The 19735-nt window shown below is 43.5% G+C and overlaps 1 protein-coding gene and 1 long non-coding RNA gene across 3 annotated transcripts; both read left to right on the top strand.

The window, feature by feature from the left end:
* The first annotated feature begins 10605 nt into the window (after nt 1-10605).
* Nucleotides 10606-11648, top strand: LRRC30 (leucine rich repeat containing 30). The gene has a single exon (XM_007517154.2). The coding sequence runs from the start codon at nt 10606-10608 to the stop codon at nt 11509-11511; it is 906 nt and encodes a 301-aa protein (XP_007517216.1). The 3' UTR covers nt 11512-11648.
* Nucleotides 11649-12170: 522 nt separating this feature from the next.
* Nucleotides 12171-14606, top strand: LOC132540949 (uncharacterized). Of its 2 annotated transcripts, none has more exons than XR_009552158.1 (2): nt 12171-13916; nt 14376-14606. It is a non-coding gene; the product is annotated as an uncharacterized LOC132540949 (long non-coding RNA). The 2 variants fall into 2 exon arrangements; XR_009552159.1 differs by having other exon boundaries at nt 14141-14606.
* The last annotated feature ends 5129 nt before the right edge of the window (nt 14607-19735 follow it).

Genomic DNA, 19735 nt, shown 5'->3' with positions numbered 1-19735 from the left:
GCTGAGAATGATGTTAGCTGTGGGTTTGTTATAAATGCTTTTCATTATGTTGAGGAATGATCCTTCGATTCCCAATTTCTGGAGTGTCTTTATCATAAATGGATGTTATAGCTTGTCGTGATCATGTGATTTTCATCTCTTTTTGTTGATAAGGTGGATTCTATCGGTTGACTTGCAAATGTTGAACCATCCCTGCTTCTGAGGCACTTGGTCTTGATGATTCATCCTCTTGATATGTTATTGGATTTAATTTGCTTGGATTTTGTTGGCAATCTTTGTATCAGTCAGTGTTCATCAGAGATATAGCTTGATACTTTTCTTTTTGTGGTAGAGTCCGTTCCTGCTTTGGGAATCAGAGTGACTTTAGCTACATAGAACATATTTGGGAGTGCTTGCTCCTCTTGAATTTTTTTGTGGCTTAGTGAGTTTCTGAAGAAAGCCCAGCTGTATTTTGTTAAGTTTTCAGGGGCTTTTTCATTGCTTTAGGCAGTTGATCAGGGGAATGATGTGAGGCAGCTGTTACTGGATGGCCACATCTCTCATTTATCTTTGTGTTAATAGAGAGTCTCCTTAAGTCACTTTCTTTGTCATTAGATGGAATTATACAAAATTCAAGTAACTCTCAGGACAGTGATGTGGATGCTGATGACAATGGATATAATGACTATAATTTAATGGCTCTTCAACCATGATCATTACTGAACATGCTCTACTTCTAATTCCTGGGACAAATTGATGCTCAGTCAGCCTGAAAATTTGCGCAACGTCCCAAAACTACTATACAAAATAATTAGCAGAGGGCTGGTTAGTGGTGCACCTGGTTGAACATACCTGTTACCATGTGCGAGGGCCCAGATTCGAGTCCCTGCCTCACCTACAGAGCAGAACCCACCTGAGCATTGAAGTATGTGTTCAAGTGTCTCTCTTCCTCTTTCCTTCTGTATCCCCCTCTCTCCTCTCAGTTTCTCTCTGTCCTATTTAATAAAGGATTAAAAAAAATAGCAGCAAAAGAACTGGCTGCCATTAACACTTAGTAGTTACTACATAGCAGGATTGAAGCTGAGCATGTACTCATCTCATTTATCCTTTGTAACCATCACGCTTGTAATTATCCCCATCTCACAATGAGGGAGGCAGACTTAACAGAAAGACGTAATTGAGTCCAAGCCAGAAAGTTAAAAAGTGGCAGAATTTCAAACTGACTCTTAAGTTCTGACTTCTAACTAGAGCTTTAAAACTAGACGTGGTGTCCCCAGACTACCAGGTCCTACTCTGTCTTATCGCTTTGGCAGGGCGGAGGGATATTTAAAAAAAATATATTAGTGACTTAATATTGATTTACAAAATTATAAGAGAACAGGAGTATAATTCCACACCTTTCCCACGACCAGAGTTCTGTGTCCCCATTCCCTCCATTGGAAACTGCATTAGTTCTCCCAAGATCACCGATATGCTTTGACTATTCTTTCCACAACTATCTATCTATATTTGTATGTACTTGTCCATTTCTCTATGGTCCTGCCTTCTCTTCCTTTCTAAGTTACACCTGCTACTCCTGAGTGTCCTTTCCCCACTCCCCCCCCCCTTTTCTCTCCTGGTTCTAATGGAATTGGAGTTCAGAACCTCTGTGTTGTAATTTAACTTGAAAAGGGGTTTGGTTGGGGGCTTCTGTGCATGAAAGGATTCACAGCGGGAGCTGGGAACTGGTCTAAACAATACAAGCTTTATTAGGGTGAAACAGGTAAAAGGCAAAACAAGCAATTATCAAGGGTTAAGAGTATGCCAGGTCCATAAAGTCTGAGTACAGTTATCAAAAGTTTAGTCCCCTAAGATAAACAATTGTCAGCTCTGGTAAAGGTTGCTCATGGCTGTAGAGGGGGCTGAAAGTTTACCGGCTAGCAGTCACACGTGTTCAGTTCCCAGGAGAAGTAGCCATGGCGGATACCTGGTACACCTCCGTAGACATGCTTCTGACCAGGAGAAGAAGCAGCAGCCAGAGAGACTGACTTCTGGCTGGCTGTCCTTTTAAGTCTATCCAGTCTACCCACAATGCTTTGTACAACAGCATGGACTGGATCTGTCCACAATCCCCCATGTGCACCTGCACAGACCATGGCACACTCTGTCGCCAAGGCGGACGTCAGCTGTGTGCTGGGACTTCCATCCGTGGTCCCTGATATAGTGTGTGACCACACCTCTGGTCATATTCCCTTAACATTTACTCCTCTGGGTATAGGGATCAAAATTTTTTATGGGGTGCAGAATGTGGGAATTCTGCCTTCTGTAATTTCTTCTCCTCTGGATATGGGCATTGACAGGTGGATCCAGATCCCCAGCCTGTTTCTATCTTTCTCTAGTGGGGCAGGGCTCTGGGGAGGTGGCGCTCCAGGACACAATGTTGAGGTCCTCTGCTCAGGCAGTTCAACTTGGTGGCTGTAGATTAGTGAGTTTCTGGAGAGATCCTGGTTGTATTTTACTGAGTTTTCAGGTGGTTTTTTAATTGTTGTTTTGTAGTTTATCAGGAGCAATATTTGAAATGGCTCCTACTGCAGAGCCATGCCTCTGGAAGGCCCTGTGGCTTTGTGAGTTTCTGCAGAAGTTTTGCCTGTATTTTGTTGAGTCTTCAGGTGAGTTTTGTTGTTTTTCCTAGTTTCTGGAGAATGGTTCTGTCTTCCTGCCTTCCTGCCTTGAGGTATTTCTTTTTATTAGAATATTTGAAACCAAATTTGAAATTCAAGCAGTAGTGGGTCACAGGAGGAGTTTTAAAATGAAACACCAACTTAAAATTTATCTAACACATAACTTAAATGCACACTCTGCATACTTTGTGCTTCCTGTTGGAGGAGGAGCATGCACCTCAGATAGGAACTGAGTGGTTCACTTGGTGGAATTTAGATTCTTTGTCCCTATTTCTTTATTTTTAAAAACCAAGTTTAAATTTTCTATCTGACAATGTCACAATAATTTGAAACTTCTTATCAGGAGATTTGATCTTTAGTGAAGCTCTGCTGTTGGGCTTGAGGATATGATCTAGGATCTCATTGACTGACACTCATGACCTAGCTTTCTGATGTAAAGGTAACGTGGAGAATGCTCATTTGATGTTTGATTACTCTCGGCTTTTAATCAAAGCATCTTTTTATTCCCCCTTCCCTTCACTGCAGTTAAACACGAAGTGCACTTTGGTGATTAGGCCCCAATGAGGATTATAAACACCTCTGCTCGTTACTCAGTTCTGTGAGGACAAACCAGAAGATGCAGGGAAGATCAGAGCCTAGGTGTGCAGGCTAGCCCAAAAGTCAGCAGTAGGAGACAAGTATGGAACAGAAAAGGGAGTTCTTTCTAGAAGCGAGGTTTTTGTTGTTGTTGTTGTTGTCATTGTTGTTTGGTTTATTGCTTTTGTAATCAGGGCCTCACTCCTCTGATTTGTTCAGATAGAGAGGGATAGAGACAGAGAGACATAGAAAGAGAAACCACAGCACTGAGCCTCTTTCTCTTGTCCTTCCCTGTTCCTCCATACCCCCCCCCCCCTTTCCCTGGTCATAGGGACTAGGACTCAAACATAGCCAAACAAGCACCCTCCCATATGAGCTATCTTTTTTGGACCTAGAAACAAGAATTTTTAAGAGAGGTGTACATCTCCTTTCCCATCCTTCAGTGTTTCCTTAGTTAAATGCAGCTGGCCGGCAAAGCATTTCTTAGAGTGGCACAGATGCTTGATTCCTGTGACCGGCTGAAGCTCTTGCTCTTTGGATGCTGAAAATTGAAATGGCCTTGCATATAGGGTTTCTTTTCCTGAATGAATACTGTCAGCTGTGTGATTCTGTCTAAATAGAAGTTGATACCAGTTGATAAGCAAGGCAGATTTTATTTATGTTTCTGGCACATGGGTCACATAGGAGTAGAAGAGTAGTAACCCTCTCAAAATAGAGTGGGCTTGATTCATCAAGAAGAAGACACAGAGGGGGAGGGGGTCACAGCTCACTGCATCCAATTGGTAATATTCTAGGCTCAAGGGAAATAAACAAGATGATCAAGATTTAGCTCCAGCCTTCACCAAGGCACATGGTGTAATGAAGGAGACTGGTACGAAACCAGGGAGTCCCTCCATCTCACCACTACAGAGAGATTTGGGACTGAGTAATGTCTTCTTGTGGGGTTAGTCTGTATGTTGCCAGTACCCCTGCCTCTACCCACGAGATAGATGTCAGAAACACCACCATCACTTGGCCAGTTGCTGATCAAACTGCTGAAGACACTGCCGTAAGTTCCTCCACCCAAGAAGCTGAATTGAAAACTATTTGCTCTATTGAAGAGTAAGCTCTGCCATGTAGCAGCTCCAGGAAGATGGCGGGCCACCTTGGCGTGAGCTGAGTGTTCATGGGAGATTTCCTGAGGGGCTGATACCGTGACTTATGTCAAGGACAAAGTCATGCTAGAATGTGGATAAAGGGTCCCACTTGACTACAGGGACAACAGTCTGAAAAAGAAATGTTGTTTAGAGGCATCTGAAGCATCTTTGAGTAGCTGGAAGGTCGAGTGAATGGCGAATGTGAAACTTCAGCACCAGAAAGTATATGACAGCATCTTGCAAAGAAAAGCTTACACAATAGAACATTCTACCCATGACACTGAAGGTGTATTATAGTGGATCTTAGAATAGCAGGAGAAAATTTTGTGTGTGTGTCATGCTTGTTGCTTTATTTAACAGGATTTTCCCCCCTTCCCACTCTTTTTTGCCTCCAGGGTTATCACCAGGGCTTGGTGCCTGCACCACGCACAAATCCACTACTCCTGGCGCCCATTTTTTCCATTTATGTTGTTGCCATTGCTGTTGTTGTTGTTGGATAGGACAGAGAGAAATTGAGGGGGGGGTAGAGGAGAAAGACAAGACACCTGCAGACCTGCTTCACCACTTGTGAAGCAATGCCCCCGTAGGTGGGGAGCTGGGGCTTGAACCGGGATCCTTGAGCCGTTCCTTGTGTTTTGCTGCATGTGCGCTTAACCTGGTGCATTACCACCCGACCCCCACTTAACGTGATTTTTTTTTTTTTTGCCTCCAGGATTATTACTGGAGCTTGGTGCCACTACAAATCCACTACTCCCTGAGGCCATTTTCCCCATTTTGTTACCCTTGTTGTTGTTGTTTTTATTGTTGCCATTGCTATTGTTGTTTGATAGGACAGAGATAAATGGAGAGAGGAGAGGAAGCCGGAGGGGGGGTGGTGGTGATGGAGAAAGACAGACACCTGCAGACCTGCTTCACTGCTCATGAAGGGACCCCCCTGCAGGTGGGGAGCCGGAAGTTCGAACCGGGACTCTTGCACTAGTCCTTGCACTTTGCAACACCTGTGCTTAACCCGCTGCACTACCTCCCAGCTCCCAACATGATTCTTAATCCAAACAACAGGCCTACGTGGAGGAGCCATAATAGTCCAATTTACAGATCAGACTTTGAGGGACCGATCACCATAATGTGCAGCTCACACGATGTCAGGCCCAGGGCCTACTCTGAACAGGTTCCAGCAAGATGACACTTATCAGCCACCAAATTCCTACAGCAACCATAGAAGGTACTGTGATTATCTCCATATTCACATGCAAAGAAATGGAAAAACAGACAGGCTAAGTTACTTACCCAGAGTGGAATGGTCTTTCAATAAGAAACTCAGGCAAGCGGGGGCTGGGTGGTGGTGCAATGGATTAAGCGCACATAGTACGAAGCACAATTACCCACACAAGAATCCTGGTTCGAGTCCCCGGCTCTGCACCTGCTGGAGAAAAGCCTCCTAAGTGGTGAAGCAGGTCTTCAGGTGTCTGTCTTTCTCTCCCCCTCTCTGTCTTCCCCTCCTCTCTCCATTTCTCTCTGTCCTATCCAACAATTACAAGGGCAACAAAAATGGCCTCCAGGAGCAGTGGATTCATAGTGCAGGCATTGAGCCCCAGAGATAACCCTGGAGGAAATAAAAGGAAATATAGAAGTAGGTCTCTGTAGGAAACAGTCTTAATATTTTCTCTCTTCATACTTTTCTATCTTAAAAAAATTAATCATTAATATGGTCACCTTAATAAGTTACTTAATTATGCACATCTATTTCTTCCAAAATTAAGAGGCATGGCATGTAGATGCAGTAAGAGTGAAAAGAATTGGTTTCTATATTCTATTAGTGGAAATTCAGAAGTAGCTTGCTTTAAGTTTTTTTTTGATATGTCTTTTTTCCATTTATTTATTTATGTACTTCTCAGTTCTGGCTTGCAGTGGTGTGGGGGATTGAACCTGGACTTGGAAACCTCACACATTAGAGTCTCTTTGTATAACCATTATGCTGTCTTGTCTTACATGCTCACCATTTGTTTTATTTTATTTGTGATTAAAGAAAGAGTAAATGTTGGTTTTCATGTGTTGAAGCAAGAGTCACTGGGATATAAAAATATAGCAAACACACTGGGAGTCCTAACTTTGAAATTTTCTATAACTTCATTAGGTTGCAAAGGCAACCACATTACTTTAAAAAATATTTTATTTATTTATTAATGAGAAAGACAGGAGGAAAGAGAGAAAGAACCAGACATCACTCTGGTACATGTGCTGCCAGGGATTGAACTCAGGACCTCATGCTTGAGAGTCCGATGCCTTATTCACTGCGCCACCTCCTGCACCAGACTCACATTACTTATTTATTTATTTATTTTTAATATTTTATTTTATTTATTTATTCCCTTTTGTTGCCCTTGTTGTTTTATTGTTGTAGTTATTATTGTTGTTGTCGTCGTTGTTGGCTAGGACAGAGAGAAATGGAGAGAGGAGGGGAAGACAGAGAGGGGGAGAGAAAGACAGACACCCGCAGACCTGCTTCACCGCCTGTGAAGCGACTCCCCTGCAGGTGGGGAGCCGGGGTTCGAACCGGGATCCTTACGCCGGTCCTTGTGCTTTGCGCCACCTGCGTTTAACCCGCTGCGCTACAGCCCGACTCCCTCACATTACTTTTTTAAAAAGATATTTATTTATTTGAAAGATAGGATGAGAGAGGGTGTGGGTAGATAGCATAATGGTTATGCAAAGAGACTCTCAAGCCTGAGGCTCCAAAGTCCCAAGTTTGATCCCCCACACCACCATAAGCCAGAGCTGAGTAGGACTCTGATGTTTCTCTCTGTGCCCTTCTCTCTCTTCATCTCTTTCAAAAATAAATAAATAATAATAATAAGAAGATAGGATGAGAGAGAGAAGGAGCCAGACATCACTCTGGTACATGTGCTGCTGGGGATTGAACTTGGGAAATCCTGCTTGAGGGTTCAATGCCTTTTCTACTGCTCCATCTCCTGGACCACTCACATTATTTATTATGCTCTAGAATTAAAATAATTAAGGAAAAAAGAACTTGTCCAATGATACTTCATTCTGAAACTTATTCCAAAATGAAATATATTGAGAACCTTAAAAAACACTTTTTTCTAGCAAAAGTCAATTGTGTGGTCTCCGTAGTGAGTCTTAATGCTAGCTGCAACCTCTGTGAATCCCCCAGGAACCAACATTTTAATAAACACAACAACCTCTGGAGCCAGGCAGTGATGCACATGGCTGAGCACACACATTACAGTGCACAAGGACCCGGGTTCAAGCCTCTGGTCCCCACCTGCAGGGGGAAAGCTTCATATGTGGTGAAGCAGGACTGCAGGTATCTGTCTCTCTCTATCTTTTCTGTCCCCCTCTCAATTTCTCTGTCTTTGGCCAATAATTAATAAATAAAATTAAAAAATAAAACATTTACAAAATAAAAAATATTTTAAAGAGCTTTATTGTAATTTGTCATATGTATGGAAAGAGTAAAGTGAGCAAACCTCAGGAATTTTATTCTTTCGAACAACAGAACTCAATCATCACATGAAATCTACACAGATAAACCATGATCTGCTTTAAAAACTTAGTACCCTAATCCAGAAAGAGAAGGATGAACATGGGATGATCCCACTCATAGACAAAAGTTGTAAAACAAGAACAGAAGGGAAAACACAGAGCAGACCTAGGACTGGAGTCTGGGTATTGCACCAAAGTAAAGGACTCTGGGGTGGATGTGTTCAGGTCCTGGAACAGGGTGGCGGAGGAGGGCCTTGGTGGGAGGTCACAGTGTTATGTGGAAAACTGAGAGATGTTACACATGTACCAACTGCTATATTTTACTGTTGACTATAAACCATGAATCCCCCAATAAAGGAAAAATAAACAAATAAAAAACGTAGGATCCAAATTTGGCCAGATTACTTCTTTTGCCCCCATTACCTGCAAGAATACTAAATATCCTGTAAAAAAAAGAAATCTACTCTCCACTTTTGGTGAAGAATTCCAGGGGGAATCTCCCTAAGTTGAAAGTGTTCAGATGTCTTTCAAATACCAAGTGAAGGGAGCTGGGCACAGCGGGTTAAGCGTAGGTGGCACTAAGCGCAAGGACCGGCATGAGGATCCCGGTTCGAGCCCCCAGCTCCCCACCTGCAGGGAGTCGCTTCACAGGCAGTGAAGCAGATCTGCAGGTGTCTGTCTTTCTCTCTTCCTCTCTGTCTTCCCCATGTCTCTCCATTTCTCTCTGTCCTATCCAACAACGACAACATCAACTACAACAACAACAAAAAAAAAAGACAACAAGGGCAACAAAAGGGAAGATAAATAAATAAAATTACAAAAAAAAAAGAATTCTTAAAAAAAAAAAACAAACAAATACCAAGTGAAATCAGAAGTAACCTGACGTTGTTTGTATCGTGTCTTTTTGCCATTCCTGCCTTAGCCCTGATCTCCTTGGAGGGGCCTGCCGTTCCCCCCAGAAATGGCCAGCAAATCCCTGTCATGAGTCCTAAGTCCTGACTTGCTGTCACCACACTGAGGCCACAGTCACAGGACTGGCTCTGTTCTCCAGGCCATTCACTGCCAGTAAACTTCAGGGCCAAATCCTCTCTCCAGATGGCAAACCCTTTTCTCAGAACTTGGGCCGTCAAGTGTTAATATCCCTTCTCCCCTAATCACTACCTATTTTTAGGATTCTTTTTTTAAAGCTTAGTGAATGTGCCTCTTTCCTCCCAACTGTATTACTTTGCCAGGTCCATAGCAACAAAACTATCACAGACTGGGCAACGTAAACAGTAGACTTCCCCGTCCCCCTGTCTCCCTCACATTTCTGGTAGCTGTAAGTCCAAGGTTAGGAAGCCAGCAGGACGGATTACTCCACAGACCTCTCTGCTTGACTAACTTTCTTCTACTGGCCTCTTATGGCCTGATCTTTAAATATAGTCATAGCCACGCTCTGAGCTACTGGGCTTAGGACTTTAACATTTGAAATTAGGGGTACGCAACTATGATCACAGAACCACAATGAACTCAACATACTTAGTGCATAAGCTAATATATTTTTAAATTCTATTATTAGAAAAATAACGACAAACCAGGACAGTTGTCACATGGGTACAATAACTGATCTTTTCATGATAGGTGTTGGCACACCACTGCTACTACCAGCTTAGGCCCTCCCCTCCTATCATGCACTGGGTTTGCAACGCCCACTCAACCCTCTCCCCAGCCCATCTCGTTTTTTGGCCTTGCTGCAAAAGGCCACACCTGGGTCAAACTTCACCCTGTGCTCTGCCTTTCCTTCCCTGATTTTAAAGTTCTACCTGTACACGAGATCATCTGATGTTCCTCATTCTCCTGCCTTGTCTTACGACAAGTGAGATGAGTCCACCTTTTTAATTTGAGGGTGGGGGTGGGGAAGATAGGGCAACCTGTCTATGCTATTCTGCCTGGATGGGATTCAGGACTGGGCTTGGGGTTTGCTGTATTGAGGCAGACACTCAGCTGACTGTTCAGACATTTAAAGTGTCCCCTAGTAACCAGAAACCCAATGTAAAATAGAGAAGTTTAGGACTTCTCTGGCTAGAGTGGGAGTGGGAGCCCTAATCCTGTTTACTGATCTCCTCACTACATGACCTCTGACAAATACCTTGGTCTCCTCCAGTCCTCTGTTCATAGCAGCACCATTCTCCCCAGCCTGAAGCAGGTGCATAAGGCTCTGTGAATGTCAGTCTCACCACTACTGGACCCAGCCTGTCTCTGGGGTCTAGATAAGCTCCCATCAGCCATGCAGACAGGGCTCTGATGGTCAGCTTTAATTTTCCACTTTGCTTCTTTGGAGGAGTTAGACCTGTTAATCATCCTGCTTGGCTGTGATGCCCCCAGGAGAGCTGAGAGGGACAGTTAGAGGCAGGCTTCCTGTGACCTGTTTGCACACACCAGGCCAGTAAAACACAGGCAGAATGACAGTGACAGCTGTCTTGCGGCCCTCACAGGGAAACGGGCGCTTCAGTTCTTCAGTCTCAGCAACAAGGGTAGCATTACACTACGGCCTCTCAGAGAGAAACCACCCAAGCCCACTCTCCCAGACAGGCCCAGAGTTCCTGTGGCCACAACCTGGCATCTTCAACATCCTGAGCTGCCTCCACATTGGAACGTCCTGACCACACTCACCTCCACACAGACTTCCTCGTCTCCAACTTTTAGCAGCTGGAGTTCAACACACATCTCAACTTCAAGGCAACGGAGGAGAGTGGGGTAGAGGAAAAGGCATGGGGGCCAAGCCGTCTAGTGCCCACGCCAAGGAAAAGAGCCCCAAGAAGATGGGATTCCTGAGAGGAAGGCAGAAATTCTCCCCGTGGGATGACACCCTGCTCTCGGGAAAGGACCCACGGTCTCTGTTGAAGCGAGGCATGAGGCACGTCAGCTTCAGCCTGGTCACCAAGGGCATGACAGACATCCCTGACTTTCTGTGGGGCCTGTCCGAGGTCCAGAAACTCAACCTGTCCCACAACCAGCTGCGAGTTCTCCCTCCCGAGGTGGGGAAGCTGAGTAGGCTGGTGGTGCTGAACCTGTGTGGAAACCGTCTGAAGAACTTGCCCCGGGAGATCAGCCTCCTGAGGAGCCTGAAGGTGCTGTTTGTAAACATGAACCACTTGACGGAGGTGCCCCCTGAGCTGAGCGCCTGCAGACACCTGGAGGTCCTAAGCCTGTCTCACAACTGCTTGTCCCAGCTCCCCGCCAGCCTCGCAGACCTCTCCCGGCTGAGGAAGCTGAATCTTAGCAACAACTATTTTGTTCACATCCCCATCTGTGTCTTTTCACTGAAGGAGCTGAATTTCTTGCATGTGGGCTCTAACCGTCTGGAAAACATCGCGGAGAGCATCCAGTGCCTGGTCAGCTTACAGATCTTCATCGCAGAAAGTAACAAGATCCACTCGTTCCCCAGGTCTCTCTGCTTACTGACAAGCCTGGAGTTGCTCAACTTGAACAACAATGATATCCAGAATCTCCCGGAAGAACTCCACCTGCTAAGTAGACTGGAGCGGATTGCTTGGAATCCCATGGACAAAGGACTCCACATTTCCCATAACCCTTTATCGAGGCCTCTGCCGGAGCTGGTGGAGGGGGGACTGGAGATGCTTTTCAGCTACTTGAAGGACAAAAAGCACAACTGACGTGGGCAGCAGCGGTACAGATGATAGTTCAGCTCACCGAGACCCCATCACTAGGTGTTTCTCTTGTCTAGACGTTCTGATCTTAACTGTGTTGGTCAGGGTCTGTGCTGATGTTCAGTTATCAAACACCCATTCTAGGTAGGTGTTTTCTTTGAGCTCTGTATATTCTGGGTAATGCACATAATACTAGGTTTTGTTTTCCTTCTGAGCATACATTGAAATCAATGTGTTGCTTTTCTCCATGGAGAAGTAATTGCTCTGGCTCCTTTGAGGCGTAGTGAGATTCCATGGTTGAAATAGTAGGCAGCCAGTCCGATGCACTGTAAAGGCAAAATGTAAATGGCTAAGAATGTGCAGTGTACCAAGTGCAGTGCACCATCTGGGTTCAGCCTTTGGCTCGGTGGCCTGCAGCTGACTAGCAGCGGCAAGACACTGAGGTTAGTTAGTCTCAACAAAACATTACTTGGGACCAAAGCTGGTGTCAGAGCTGGGCTCTGCTGCTGCTGATCACACAGGAAAGGCAGAGCTTACTCCTGGAATTCTGGGGCAGTCTTGGGAAATGTCTTTAAAAATGACACATTTTAGAGTAAGAGCTGGTTTCTCCTACTTATGCCTGGTGAGTGACAGGCATAGCACGATGACTTCCCGATAACAAGGCAGAAACAACTTTAATGGACAGCTTCCACCTTCTTGTCATATTCCTCAGTCTTTCTAGAGATGTCAGCTGATAGTTCAGGCATCTCTTTCTAATTTCTCCTCCCTTATTTGTTTTTCACTTCCAGAGATGAGCTAGTAGTTGGGAGGAAAAAAAAAATTGGTCATAAGGCAGGGCAGGAGGAGGCAGAGAGAAGACACAGTCACATACACAAAAAGAATTAGCCTTTAACATGCACCAGAGGTTAATATTTGCCACTTGGCTTTCACATATGGATATTAAAAACAAGTTTAGTGACACCTGAAAGTTCTTTGGGTAAACTAAGATAATACTTTGTTTGTTTTGTTTTGTAAGACTTTACAGTTGTTAGCTAAACACAGATATCACAACAAGCAATTATACATTTTCTGCCACAAGAATCATTAGATCCTAGTGCTATCAGGACAGGCAAGAGTCTCTGAGACACTGCTATTTATTTAGAGTTAAAGAATACAAATAAAAAAGGTGGCATTAAAGAAAGTACTGGGCCTTCAGATCAACAGAAAATCGACTTTTTGGTTTCTGAGCTTATTCGTTTACAGAACACATCAAATAATATCAAGACTTAGCACTTAGGGCTGCCTACCTTCGTACTATACCCTTAGCTCAATCCAGGCAAACATTCACATTAGCATTTTGTGTAGGTCGGACTGAAGAATAATATTCTATCTTCTACTAAGGCGCTGGCATTTTGGCTGTCCTGCATGGGTTTCTACAGTGAACAGCAAGCTCTGATCCCATAGCAAGCACTGCGCCTCAGAGTCAACAAAGTCCAGTCACTAGAGAACACAGCTGAATTGAATCAGCCAAGTCCTCTGCTGCACCACCTGTAGACCTGGTTCCCCTCACCCTTCCCTCAGCCGATTTGAGGGGAGCAGCTGAGTACTGGGACAGTGGGTTCTGAGTTCATTCTCAGGTTTCTTAGGGAAGTAAGCTAAGTGTGAAGTTGTTTGCTATCTTAACTTCTAAGGACTGCCCAAAGGAGGGTTTATGTGACTTATTCATAAGCCAAGTGACTTTTCCCCAAGTGACTCTCAAGTCAGTTTTCCCATCCACAAAAGAAGAAGGCCGATTCTTGCTATTATCATCAGATACCAGAGCCCTCTTAGCACATGGGTGCGTGAGCTCCTCTGTTGAATATTGCAAACAGATCTTACCAGCGTCACTAGGAGGCAACTGAAGAAGTTCCCTGTCTATTCCCCACTCCACAGCAACCGGAGATCTGCATATCCCTGCCAGGAGCACATAGATACACTGCTAGCCTCACCCATGGTAGCCTACCGGAGCCAACACTATTTAAAGACAGCAGTGGAATTCTTACTTGACCTTCTGGCTCAGTGAGAGATCGTAGGACGAGCCTTCCTCCGCTGAGTTGAATTGGGCAGATCCACTTGTTGAAGTACATGCAGCTGTCAGACAAACACTGGTGAGTGCCAGAATCAGGCCCGCTGGTGTCTGCTGCTGAATTTGGGCTCACACTGAATTTCCATGACCTTGCTGTAACCGAGAGGCAAGCTAGGACAACAGCACCACACTTTTCCTGCTGAACAGTCATTCTCTCCTAGCCTTTTCAGTCATTTGATCTCACAGCAACTCTACTCCAGGAAAGAACATAACCATATTTTGAAGATGACCCAAGAGCTTACTACAGGGAAAATAGTGGTCTTTGTTTCACTGCCAGTTTCCATCGGTGCCTTTCAAAAGTAGCATGGTAAGGTTTTCTTTGCTAATGTTCGGCACTGTGGACGTCATGAAAGCAAGAGTGGTTGCCTGGTGGGCTTTAGATATTGATTCTTTATGAATTCTCCTTTCTTTATTGATACAGGGAAGTACTGAGCAAAAAAGGGAAAATAAAACAGATGAACATGTTTAGTTATTCAAAACACTAAGGTGGGAGGGAATTTGAGAGTTAACCTTCAGTGTCTTTCCTGTCAGATCTTACAGTTTGCTGACTGACCGAGGATGTTTTCCTGCACATCGTTTGTAGCTTTGATGCTGCCCCATTCAAATAACTCCCAGGTCTTGCTAAGGAAATCAAAGCACTGAGCATGGGCTGATCGGCCACGGAGTATCTTCAGACAAAGAATGGGAGCTAATTGGGTACTTGAAATGGGGAGCTGGCAGCTCACAGTCTTGATGATATGTGGATTTCATGTCACTTGGTTCTCAGTGCTGAGCCGTTGCAGTGGTGTGCTCAGAAACAACTCAGGAGGCAGTTGCAGCTTCCAAGCGTACAATTAAGAAGAAATCCTACGTTCACTGGAAAGGAAGATGACTTTGAAAAGACACTTCTGTCCCAGGAATAATACTGCTAAATGTACAAAACTGATGCATGCTAGAAAGAAAATTGTAGTGATTACTTAGCTGGCTGACTTAATAAATGGTTGTTAGAAGAAATGTGCTCCATTCCTGGGCTTTTGTGCAGAGCTCGCCTTTCCACAAGTAAACACAGTGAAGCTTTGGGAAGGTGTACCTGTACTTCACAATGGGGTCACGCCTGCCCTAGAGAGAGAGAAAGTGAGCAAGCTGTCACTATTCGTCCGGATGCATTGAACTAAAACCCTTTTATTCTGGCAATGGATTCCTGTATTTTAAAATTCCATCTCACATGTTTCCAAGCCCATGCTGAACTCCCATTTTCATAGATACGCATTATAAACAAAGAGCGATGAAAGGACTGTCACTGGAGGGGCCTGTGCAGGCGCCTGCGGCTAAGATTAGGGGCTGAGTGAGGGCTGGAAACGAGGGCGGGCTGCTGCTTTTCAGTCATACACAGGTGCTAAGGTGAGTCAGGTCAAGTGCCTGAGATTTTCAGAAGAGCTCAAGGAAATTGTTATCAAACTTTCCAAAAACAAAACAAACGAACAAACAAACAAAAAATCGAGCTGTTGGAAGTAGCCAATATGAATATACTAAATTCTCAATTATTCCACAAGGCTCTACTACTCAGTTACCAAGGTGGACTATATTCATACTCCATCAAAGAATAGTTACCATTACTCTGTGCAGTACACTGAAAAATCACACAATTCCTAGTCTAGAGATGCAACAGAGTTCCAGTACCCTCGTTGTAATTTTAATCCATCCAATAATACCAGAATACCACATTGGGTTGTCAGAAAAGTCACAACACATTTTTGCATAGAAGACATAGAAACAAGGGGGCCTGGTGGAGGTGCACCTGGTTGAGCACGCATATTACAATGTGCAAGGACCAGGGTTTGAGCCCCCAGTCCCCTCCACCTGCAGGGGGGAACGCCTTGTGGTGAAGCAGTGCTGCAGTCTCTCTGTCTCTCTTCCTCTCTATCTCCCCCTTCCCTCTGACTTCTGATGGTCTCTATCCAATAAGCAAGTAAAGATAAAAGAAAATATAAAAACATAAGTCATGATTTTTTGACAAGCATTTTAGGAAATCAAATAAACTTTGGAAGAGCCCCAAAGGAATTAGAAACAATTAAGAGCTTGACCTCGGAACAATCTTCACCATGTTAAAAAAAAAAAAAAGAACTGTTGCAGTTTTTCTTGTTTTAAGTCATCTTTCAAGTTACACATTGAATCCAGAGCATTGTCATCTTTTAAACAGTATGATAATAAAAGAGAGACAGAGGGCTCATAATGGATCTATAAGAGCTTGGTCATCATGAGGCAAGCTTAACTGAAGGCTATGAGCATGAAGCTTGCTATGCAGATCTTTTTTTTATTGGTACCATACGAATCTATTTGCAAGGAGAGACTATGCCCCACTGTTTCTAGATTCACTCTTCATTTTAGCTCAGGACAGAAAATAACTGGAGCCCAAAGTTATTTTCTATGAAAAATGTCAGAATATTTTCTGATACTCTTGGAAGAATCATACCTGATGAAAAGTACAAGCAAGGAACGGGAGGTAGATTTCCTGAGTGGAGTGAGGGCCCCTACCACACTCAAAACCCTGGATTGGAGCCTCCATTTGATATGTAAGCTTCACAAGGACTCTCTGTGGATAGAAGAGTGTCTCCCCTCTATCTAAAATAAAAAGCAAATGTTGGGTTGGGATCAGTGATATGCATACATGACGGACTGGCCCTGCATTTAAAAAAATATATAACTTGGGAGTTGGGTGGTAGCGCAGCAGGTAAGCACATGCGGTGTAAAAGCACAAGGACCGGCATAAGGATCCCGGTTCGAGGCCCCGGCTCCCCACCTGGAGGGGAGTCATTTCACAGGCGGTGAAGCAGGTCTGCAGGTGTCTATCTTTCTCTCCCCCTCTCTGTCTTCCCCTCCTCTCTCCATTTCTCTCTGTCCTATCCAACAATGATGACAGCAATAACAATAGCAACAACAATAAAAAACAACAAGGGCAACAAAAGGGAAAATAACTAAATAAATAATATATATATAACTTATGTTTGCACCAGTATGGTTTAGATCTACTAATAGTAGATCTAAACCATACTGTATTCCACAGTCACCCATATTCATTACTCTTGAGTGACTCGAGTTATGAAGTAGTCATTGTATCTGAGGTGAGACATGGCAGTTGTCACCAAAGTTCCTTTGATGTGATTTGTCTTTGGGGAGAATTGGTGAAGCTCTCACCTTTGTTTTGTTTTTGTTTTTTTACTAGAGCACTGCTCAGCTCTAGTTTCTGATGGTGCTGGGGATGAAATTTTGGACTTTAGAGTCACAGGCATGAAATTTTACCTTTTTGAATTTTTTTTTTATGGTGGTGCTAGGGGTTAAACTTGGAATTTTTGATGCCTCAGGCATGAAAGTCTTTTTTTCATAATCACTGGGCTATCTCGCTAGCCCCAAGAATGTCTTTTTGCACAGCCATTGTGCTGTCTTCCCCTCTAGAGTGGTGCCCCTTATAACACCTTTGTGATATATGCATTTTCAAAACTGATGACAAGATGTTGAGTAGTTAGGGACTTGGAATTGCTACTTCATTTGGGCCAGCTGTCACCAACTGAAAGAGATCGGTGCAACGCAGGGAATCTTTAAACCTGACTGGGAGCTGTGTCTTGTGATTTGATTTATCTGGGCCCTTATGAAAAATTGAGAGTCCCAGGTCCCTGTGGTATACACTAATTTCAGAGTCAGGAAGCCTAGGGTAGGACTTGACTTGAGTGTTTTGGACAAGCATTCCAGATATTTCTAGCCATAATGCAGATGCAGAAAAGCTGGGTCAGCGGAATGTGTGTCTACTGGAAATGCCTATTGGAATTTTCAACTCAACTGCTACCTGGCTCCGGCTGACTTCACGGATGAGTCCTGCCCCTAGACTTTGAAGTCTGCTCACTTTTATCTCTGCAACCACCATAAAGAAGATACTCAGTAAAAGTGTAGTGAATAAATGAATGAGCTAGTGAGAAAATGAACCAGAACTCACAGATGACCTACTTAGCCTCATTCTTCTATACAGCAAGACAACAGAATTCACTTTTAAAGTCAACTCACTTTAAAGCTTTTAAAAATTCTGACTAAACTTTGTTTTTTTGTTTTGTCTTCACCTTTTCAACAGATGCCTGAATTTATAATCATTGTGATTACTTAAGAGAAGCAAAACAGAGTGACAAAATGGGTCAATGTCAGCATTTTGATATTTTCTTGAAGCATTATAGAAAGTATAATTTATTTTTTGATGGTAAAAAAAACATGAAAGGAGAAAGGTACTTATCAGGTTGAATCTAGGAATTTTTAGAACTCCATATTACCTAGATACTATCTCTAACTTGTTATGGGGTTGCAGGCTCAGAGTGAGTATTTCTGTTTGGCTTTGTTGATTGGTTATAAATTTCAGTTTGTATTTCTGGAAGACAAGAAACTTCCAATTATTTGTTTTCTATTAAAGTTCAGAATTCCTTTTTTTTTTTTTTTTAATTTGAGCACTAACCGCTGAAATTGTTCCATAAAAAAAAAATACACACTGTGTTCTTAAGCCACAGATAAACTCTTTTTTAACCAGAAAGTAAATGTATTCTTTCATTTGTTATCATTTTATTGGGGACCTAATAGTTTACAGTATAGTTGTTGACACATGGGTACAGTTTCTCATCTCCCAGCGATGTTTGTTTGCAAAGCATCCTCACTCCACTTAGGCCCTTTCTCCCTTCCTGCAGCAGAGCCTCAGTATCCTCTCCACCCTTTCCCTTCTCCTGCCCCACAGTCCTTTGCGCTGGTGCAACACGCTGCCCCCGGTTCCAGTTCCACTTTGTGCTTTCTCTTTTTGTCTTGTTTCTTAAATTCCACATCTAAGTGAAATCATCTAGTAACTCCTCCTCCTCTTCTTCTTCCTCTTCCTCCTCCTCCTCTTCTTCTTTTTCTTCTTCCTCTTCTTCTTCCTCTTCCCTTTCCTCTTCTTCTTTTTCCTTTTCTTCTTCTTCTTCTTCTCCTCCTCCTCCTTCTCTTTCTCCTTCTCCTTCTTCCTATTCCTCCTCCTCCCCTTCTTCTTCTTCTTCTTCTTCTTCTTCTTCTTCTTCTTCTTCTTCTTCTTCTTCTTCTTCTCCTTCTCCTTCTCCTTCTCCTTCTCCTTCTCCTTCTTCTTCTTCTTCGTCCTCCTCCTCCTCTTCTTCTTCTTCCTCTTCTTTTTCCTTTTCTCCTTCTCCTTCTCCTCCTCCTCCCCTTCTTCTTCTTCTTCTCCTTCTTCTTCTCCTCCTCCTCCTTCTCCTTCTTCTTCTCCTTCCCCTTCTCCTTCTCCTTCTTCTTCTTCTTCTTCTTCCTCTTCCACCTCCTCCTCTTCTTCTTCCTCTTCTTTTTCCTTTTCTCCTTCTCCTCCTCCTCCTCCTTCTTCTCTTTCTCCTTCTTCCTATTCCTCCTCCTCCCCTTCTTCTTCTTCTCCTCCTCCTCCTCCTCCTTCTTCTCTTTCTCTTTCTTCTCTTTTTCCTCCTCCTCCTCCTTCTTTCTGACTTAGCACACTTAACATAATTTCTTCAAGTTCCATCCAAGGTGAGGTAAAGGAGAAGACTCCATCATTTTTAACAGCTGTAAAACTCTTGTAATGAAATCCATCTCTTCTCCGTGGCATTTTGATATTCACATGCATATAGGAGACAAATTAAATTCTTCTATAAAGCTGTGAAGTAGCGCTTCACTTGACTTTTTTGATTCTTAATAATATCACTCTTCGCGATGCCTCTAGCTGTTTTAGTGAAAGCCACAAACTGATGATATATACATTAGAAATTTATGACTTTACTTTGTCTTTGATTCATGTTAATTGATCTACTACTTCAAATAACACTTAGCTGTCTCTTCTACAACTGAAGAAAGGAAGCAACAGCCTCTGATAAATCAGAATGAGCAGCTCAATTTTTTAGTGTCTCACGATGTTGGCTTTCTCCTAGTCACCATCTATTATGCCGAAACCAAGGAAGAATTTGACAAGATCACATGACATATGTGCAGTAAAGAGGAAAACTCAAAGCGAATCTTGGACTACATGTAGTTTATTGCACCAGAGCAAAAGCCTCCAGGGATCAGGGGGAATGAGTAGGCTAGAACACACAGAGGTGGAAATGGACCAGAACTGGGGGTTGAGGGTGTTGTTGA

The sequence above is a fragment of the Erinaceus europaeus genome, chromosome 10 (assembly GCF_950295315.1).
Source record: "Erinaceus europaeus chromosome 10, mEriEur2.1, whole genome shotgun sequence".
NCBI lineage: Eukaryota > Metazoa > Chordata > Mammalia > Eulipotyphla > Erinaceidae > Erinaceus > Erinaceus europaeus.
The sequence above is the reverse complement of the archived record's forward strand: the minus strand, read 5'-3'. Positions and strand labels throughout refer to the sequence as shown.

Excerpts from the sequence above, each read along its gene's own strand:
- LRRC30 (XM_007517154.2), top strand. The coding sequence starts at position 10,606 with ATGGGGGCCAAGCCGTCTAGTGCCCACGCCAAGGAAAAGAGCCCCAAG.